This window comes from Myotis davidii, unplaced genomic scaffold (genome assembly GCF_000327345.1).
Source record: "Myotis davidii unplaced genomic scaffold, ASM32734v1 scaffold546, whole genome shotgun sequence".
Taxonomy (NCBI): domain Eukaryota; kingdom Metazoa; phylum Chordata; class Mammalia; order Chiroptera; family Vespertilionidae; genus Myotis; species Myotis davidii.
Genome location: NW_006297836.1, coordinates 1,213,290 through 1,221,238, shown reverse-complemented (window position 1 = coordinate 1,221,238; position 7,949 = coordinate 1,213,290). Strand labels below are relative to the sequence as shown.

Genomic DNA, 7,949 nt, shown 5'->3' with positions numbered 1-7,949 from the left:
AAGGCTCTGCCTCTCCCCCGGCCGAGCCCAAAATCATCAAAGTCACCGTGAAGACCCCCAAAGAGAAAGAGGAGTTCGCGGTGCCCGAGAATAGCTCGGTGCAGCAGTTCAAGGAAGCGATCTCGAAACGCTTCAAATCCCAAACGGATCAGCTGGTGCTGATCTTCGCCGGAAAAATCCTAAAAGATCAAGATACCTTGAGCCAGCACGGCATCCATGATGGACTGACCGTTCACCTTGTCATCAAAAGCCAGAACCGACCTCAGGGCCAGACCACACAGCCCAGCACGACCGCGGGAACGACTACTACTACCACCACCGCGTCGACTCCCAGGAGTAACTCCACACCTATTTCCACAAATAGCAACCCGTTTGGGTTGGGGAGCCTGGGAGGACTTGCGAGCCTTAGCAGCCTGGGTTTGACCTCGACCAGCTTCACCGAGCTGCAGAACCAGATGCAGCAGCAGCTCCTGTCCAGCCCTGAGATGATGCTCCAAATCATGGAAAATCCCTTTGTTCAGAGCATGCTTTCGAATCCCGATCTGATGAGGCAGCTCATCATGGCCAATCCACAGATGCAACAATTGATTCAGAGAAACCCAGAAATCAGTCACCTGCTCAACAACCCAGATATAATGAGGCAGACCCTCGAAATCGCCAGGAATCCAGCCATGATGCAGGAGATGATGAGAAATCAAGACCTGGCCCTGAGCAATCTCGAAAGCATCCCAGGGGGCTACAATGCCCTACGGCGCATGTACACTGACATTCAAGAGCCGATGCTGAATGCTGCACAAGAGCAGTTTGGGGGTAATCCGTTTGCCTCCGTGGGGAGCAGTTCCTCCACCGGCGAAGGTTCGCAGCCTTCCCGCACCGAAAATCGAGATCCGCTGCCCAACCCGTGGGCACCACCGTCGGCTACTCACAGTTCTGCAACCACCGGCACCACCTCGAGCAGCGGCAGCGGGTCCAGCGGGAGCTCCAATAATCCCGGGAACACTATGGCCGCGGCCAATTATGTCGCCAGCGTCTTCAGCACCCCGGGCATGCAGAGCCTGCTGCAACAGATAACTGAAAACCCCCAGCTGATCCAGAATATGCTGTCTGCGCCCTACATGAGAAGCATGATGCAGTCGCTGACCCAGAATCCGGATTTGGCTGCACAGATGATGCTGAACAACCCCGTGTTCTCGGGAAACCCTCAGCTACAGGAGCAGGTCCGTCCGCAGGTCCCTTCTTTCCTGCAGCAGATGCAGAGTCCGGACACGCTGTCAGCCATGACAAACCCGAGAGCCATGCAGGCGCTAATGCAGATCCAGCAGGGGCTACAGACATTAGCTTCTGAAGCGCCCGGCCTCATTCCCAGCTTCACTCCAGGTGTGGGGGTGGGGGTGCTGGGAACCGCTATAGGCCCTGTAGGCCCAGTCACACCCATAGGTCCCATCGGCCCCATTGTGCCGTTTACCCCCATTGGGCCGATTGGGCCCATAGGACCCACTGGCCCTGCGGGTCCTCCTGGCTCCACTGGTTCTGGCAGCACCCCTGGGCCCACCGTGCCTAGCTCTGCATCCAGTGAAACCACGAGCCCAACATCAGAATCTGGACCCAGCCAGCAGTTCATTCAGCAAATGGTGCAGGCTCTGGCTGGAGGAAGCCCTCCTCAGCTGCCAATTCCAGAAGTCAGATTTCAGCAACAACTGGAACAGCTCAACGCCATGGGCTTCTTAAACCGCGAAGCTAACTTGCAGGCTCTAATAGCAACAGGAGGCGACATCAATGCAGCCATTGAGCGGCTGCTGGGCTCCCAGCCATCCTAATTACATTTCTGTACCTTGGAAAAATGTATCTTATTTTTGATAATGGCTCTTAAATCTTTAAACACACACAAATCATGCTTTACTTTCATTTTGATTCTTTTCAATCTGTCTAGTTATAAATCTAATGATAGATTTTAAGGTGGAGTCCATACCTGCCTCCCTCCTTCCTTCCTTCCTTTCCTCGCTGCTCCCTCCCCTCTCCCTCCCTCCCTCTCTCCTTCCATTTCCTTCCTTGTCTGTTTTGAATGGTGGGAATCAATACTGTTTTACTGTTTTTCTCAAAAGTGTTGCATGCAGACACTTCTCTTTATTCTGCATTTATTGTGATTTTTGGAAACAGGTATCAAACTTCACAGTTGGGTGAACAAGTTTTGTTCTTCAGATGTCCAATTTGTTTGCATTTTAAACATTAGCCTATGATAGTAATTTAATGTAGAATGGGAAATATTAAAACAAGAAGCAAATTATCTGAAGCTCTCTAATTTGTGGTACAATATTGCTTATTGTGACTTTGGCATGTATTTTTGCTAGCAAAATGCTGTAAGGTTTATATCATTCTTTGATTTTTTGCTATATTTGTATACAGTACAGTAAGCACAATTGGAACTGTACACCTAGAAATGTTACAACAGAGTTTCTGAGCATAATATGTGTAATCACAGTGAGAAAGAATATAAGTATTTCTGGAGCTAGGTATGTAACAATTTTGTAGAATCTTACAGCATCTTTGATCAACTTCTCAGTGAAAATGTTGGCTAGGCAAGTTCAGTTAAAATATAGTAGAAATGTTTATCCTGGTATTTCTAAGTATACCTTTAATTGTACAGAAAACTTACTGTGTGAAATTGTGTCAACATTTGCTGATTGACTGTATATGACCTTAATCTTTGTGCGGCCTGAAGGATCAGTGTAGTAATGCCAGGAAAGTGCTTTTGACCTAAGATTTCCTTCTCAGCTTCTCTCATAAAGAGACCCTAATAATACACATTTTGATTTGTAATTGGAAATGTAACTTTCACTGAAAATGTCATGTGATGTTTGCATTACTTTTAACTGCGATGTGTAAAGGATACTGTATCTTTTGACTCTATCAGTTATTTCTCTTATGCACAGGGAAAAAAGCATTAAAATGACTAAAAAAAATAAAAAATAATAAAAAATGGATAAATGGTTTCCTTTTTGCCTTCTGGCCCTAGGATAATGTTTAGTAGCATTGCTCCACCCCAAGATTTTATAAATCTTATCCTATATTTCTCTAATTTTAATGGTCTTAACTAAAAAAAAAAAAAATACTCCTTTTCTCTTCTGCAATGATTTTGATATACAGGTTTAGGGATTTAATTTTTTTTTTCTTTCCCAAAAGATTAGCCAGTTGTTAGCTAGTATTTATCTCTTGAGCACCGTCCATTTGAAATATACATACATATATATACACACACACTTTATTTTGGGTTTTTCACAATTTTTGTAAAAATACATTTTTATTGCTTTCAGAGAGGAAGGGAGAGGGAGAGATAGAAACATCAGTGACAAGAGAAGCTTCCTTCTCTATGCCTCCTACTGGGATCAAGCCCACAACCTGGGCATGTGCCCTGCCTGAGAATCCAACCATGACCTGGTTCATGGTCGATGCTCAACCACTGAGCCACACCCGCTGGGCTATTTTTCACAATTTTGGACGATTCTGACATTTATTTGTACCACATGAACTTTGCAGTTAATTGGTTTCCCCCAAGAATAAATTGGGAATTTGGTTGGGACTGTCTTAAGTTGATACAATAGTGAGAATTATAGAATTGCAGTGCTTTCCAGGAACATGATACTTTGTCTCATTAAAAAAAAATTTATATCCTTTAGGGGCTTTTCATTTATTAAAGTCCTGTATAATCTATGATAAATGTATTCCTAGGTAACACATACACACAGGAAAGAATAATGCGAATGGGAGTTCTTATTCAATTTGTTGCCTATATGGGCATTTTTGCTACATAGGGTAAGAATACTTCCATAGAATAATTTTAAATTGGCAATTTCCTGAAATCTATTCATTTCAGAGATATTCATTTGATCCCTGAGTTTTTCCTAGTAAGCAGTCATATCAATGATAAGTTAGAATAATATGTGTTCCTTTTCAAATTTAATATAGTTTCTGACTGCATGGGGTAAACACTTCTAGAACAGTCCAAGTAATAAAAGTGGCAGGGGCATTCTTGTCTGGGTTTTCATTTTAACCAGACGAGGTTTGCTACAGCGATTCAAAATTGCATTTTTGAAAACACATTCCTCCGGGAGATGATCAAATAAGTTTGCAACACGCCGTGTACTACAGCCCCTCTTCAAGAGCCCTGGTGCAGTAAATATTGACCAGTATTATTTTTTTTAAAGAATAAAAACTATTTAACTTTGTTTCATTCAGCACTTCCCAAACTGATTTGAGTAAAGGACACCTTTTTAATTTTAAACGCACCTCATAACATTTGGCCTATCAGCGTTCCTCAGAAAACCAAGGTAGGAAATATGATTTGTTATTTCATTGCTATATTATGCTGGGTGTTTGCGATCATCATAAAGACAAAGTCTGCCATAAAAATGAGAATTTTAATGAATGGCATGGATGGTTTTACAGGGAAATAAACCCTAAAATATGCCAGTGGCATAGAAAACAGCAGTAAATCAGTAGCAGCAGGAAAAACTGGATGTTGTCGGAGGCCTGGCTCAGACGGTTTAGCAGGTAAATTTCTTTCAAGCATTTAAGGAACAGAATTCCTTAATTACCCTTGCAAAATGTTTGTCTGATTTTTAATACATTTTGTTTTCTCCTGGAAAAGACTCAAGGCTTTATTAAGTCTACTGTAGTTTTTATTTTGCTTTCTAGTATGTTTTTGTTTATACCTGTATTTCCTCTTTCAAAAATCACTTTGAACTCTTTGTCCTTCCTCCATGCCTTACATGAGGTAGTTTTTTTCCTATTATTTTGCAAGTTGTTTTTCCAGGCTCTGTTTTGGTTTGGGGTTTTATTTACCTGCAATCAATTCACAGTGTATCTATTTATTCACCATGGGATCAAGAAGGGTACATCCTGACCTGCCATCTCTTCCCCTCCAGGAAGAGTGGGGCAGTGCTTATAGGCGTTCACTGTGTACTGCTTGTCGCCCCCTCGCTGAGCTCACACTGGGCTGCTGGAAGGTGGAAGTTTATATACTGGGGCTGTGATCAGCAGGATGAGGTAGTGGGGAGGGAGCCAGGGTCCTGGGCAACCCCAGCAGGAGTTCACCTCAAGATGGCTTTTCTGCCATAGCCAGTTTGGCTCAGTGGATGGAGCATCGGCCTGCCGACTGAAGGGTCCTGGGTTTGATTCTGGTCAAGGGCACATACCTCGGTTACAGGCTCCAGGGCGAGTAGGAGGCAACCAATTGATGTTTCTCTCACATTGATATTTCTGTCTTTCCCTCTCTCTTCCACTCTCTGTAAAAAAAAAAAAAAATTAATGGAAAATTACCCTTGGGTGAGGATTTAAAAAAATGAGGTTGAAAAAACATAGTAAATGATAAAACAATTTTTTTTTTAAAAAAAAGGCTTTTCTCATGTGCTCTTTGGCCTCTACTTCAGGTACGTGGTTGATACATATATTCTCACCAGTTGTGTGGGGGTGTGGTGTGGGGGGGGCATTAGATACACAACATTAAAACAAGCCCTGCTGGCTCATTCAAGAGGACTCATCTCGGGTGGGGACCACCATTGTTGATTGAAAAACCACAATCAGAGACACTGACTTGCCCTCTGAGAGTGATCAGCCTGCGCCAACTTCTGTTGATCTGAAGTAGCGAAATAGGAGCAAATGGAGTCATTCTAGTCAGGGCCTCGCTCAGGGGTGGGGTTTAAGGTGTCAGGAGAGCCATCTGGCCTGTGTCTCACATTCACAAAAGGGCTCAAATTTAGGATTTTGACATTACCCTCAAATGAATTGCCTACTCCAGCCACAGAGCCAGATTAACGTGGTGGAAAATGCTCATCATACAGCTTAATCTAATAAATGGGATTTTTTAAAACTCTGGCAATTTTGACATTTCTAATTTGGCATTATTTTCTTTAAAAACTAGACTTGAAGGCTTACATAAAATGGTAGTTACTCAGGCTGCTCTCAACTTATGAGAGGTTCACATCCCAGTCATTTTCACTGATTTGCCCCTACTTCCAGTCCTTACATATATATACTAGAGGCCCGGGACATGAATTCGTGCACGGGTGGGGTCCAGGCTGGCCCACGGAGGGGCTGCAGGAGGTTGGCCTGCCGGGCCTGCCCCCGATGGGGCAGTTGGGGGTGAGGCCTGCCTGGGGGAGGGGCCGTGGGCAGTTGGCCAACTGGCCCTGCCCCCTGGTCAAACTCCCAGTTGAACTCCTGGTTGAACTCCCAGTCAAGCTCCAGTTTGAGGGGGAAATTTGCCTATTAGTTGTATTTTTGAAGTGGTTGTACGAAGCAGCAATTTCAGGAGTTTACCTATCCTGCCATCTTGGTTTCTCAGAAGGCAAGGATTTTTGTGTTTTGTGCTTAGGGTATAGGACAGCCGTGGGCAAACTAAGGCCCGCGATCCGGCCCGTTTGAAATAAATAAAACTTTTGAAAAAAAAGACCGTACCCTCTTAGGTAATGATGTTTACCTTGAATTTATATTAGTTCACACAAACACTCCATCCATGCTTTTGTTCCGGCCCTCCGGTCCAGTTTAAGATCCCATTGTGGCCCTCGAGTCAAAAAGTTTGCCCACCCCTGGCTTAGGCCCACTTCCAATGGGGAGCAGGCCTAAGGCCTAAGCCATCAGTTGGACAGCCCCCAAGGGCTCTTGGACTGTGAGGGCATAGGCTGGGCAGAGGGACCCCACCCCCTCTCAGTGCATGAATTTCATGCACCAGGCCTCTAGTAATATATAAAATCTTCGATGAAAATGGCATTTTAAAGAGTACTGTACTAAGTGAAATAAGCCAGTCAGAGAAAGACAAGTACCATATGATTTCACTTATATGTAGAATCTAATGAAAAAAATAAAATAGAAACAGAACCATAGATACAGAAAACAGACAGCTGTCAGAGGGGAGGGGCGCTGGGGGGCTGGATGAAAAAGGTGATGAGATTAAGAACAAAAACCTCACAGACACAGTCCTTGCTTTTTTTAAACTAGATGGTATTAGAGGTTTTCTGCCAGGATTTTCTTGGTTTGTCAGAAGGTCACAAAACTTTTGATTGGTGATTTGCTTCAGTATGGCCTAATCAACGTCATGATTCACAGAAATTGAGGCTTCTGAGGCCCACATTGTACATGTGTTGCTCATTTTCCTGTGGTCACTTCTGTTGATTTGTGGAAAGAATTTGGGACCTGTTTTAATGCTGCTATCTTCCTGGAAGTCTGTTAGGAGACCTAAAGGAAAAGCAATTTCTTAAAAATAGAAAAGAGAGCCCTGGTTGCTCAGTGGTTAGAGCATCCACCTGTGGACCAAAGGATTATGGGTTCAATTCCCAGTCAAGGGCACATACTTGGGCTGCAAGTTCGATCCCCAGCCCCAGTCAGGATGCATGCAGGAGGTGATCAATCGATGTTGTCTCTCTCCTATCGATATTTCTCTCTCTTTGTCTCTTCCCCTCCCTTCCACTCTCCAAAAATCACTGGGAAAAAAAATCCTCAGGTGAGGATTAACAAAAAAATAGAAAGGAGAAGCATGATTTGGAAGACATCAGACTGAAGCCACCCCCAAAAGCAGCTTCATCAGATGGTTTACACGCTTATCTAGGGTTCAGACACTGATGATAAGTAAAAACCCTTGGTGAAAACTGCTCTACACCAACAAAGTTAAAAGTATGGTCCTAGCTGGTTTGGTTCTGTGGATAGAGCATCAGCCTGCAGACTGAAGAGTCCTGGGTTCGGGTCCAGTCAGGGGCATATGCCTGGGTTGTAGGCCAATCCCTAGTGGGAGATGTGCAGGAGGCAGCTGATCGATGTCTCTCGACATCCCCTGAGGGGGTACCAGATTGTGAGAGGGTGGTTCTTGGGTGACGCACCACAGAATCAGGCTCTCTCCTCTCTGCATCACCTGAGAACCACAGCTGCCAAGTCACCATAGCTCAGAAGCTCCTGCATTG

At 44.3% G+C, this 7,949-nt stretch overlaps 1 protein-coding gene across 1 annotated transcript; it reads left to right on the top strand.

Annotated features, from left to right (window-relative positions):
* Window positions 1-3: 3 nt before the first annotated feature.
* On the top strand, window positions 4-2,981 carry UBQLN2 (ubiquilin 2; the record flags this gene model as incomplete). Its single annotated transcript, XM_006773718.1, has 1 exon — window positions 4-2,981. A coding segment is annotated over one exon (1,814 nt), but the record flags the coding sequence as incomplete, so codon positions are not given.
* Window positions 2,982-7,949: the final 4,968 nt, after the last annotated feature.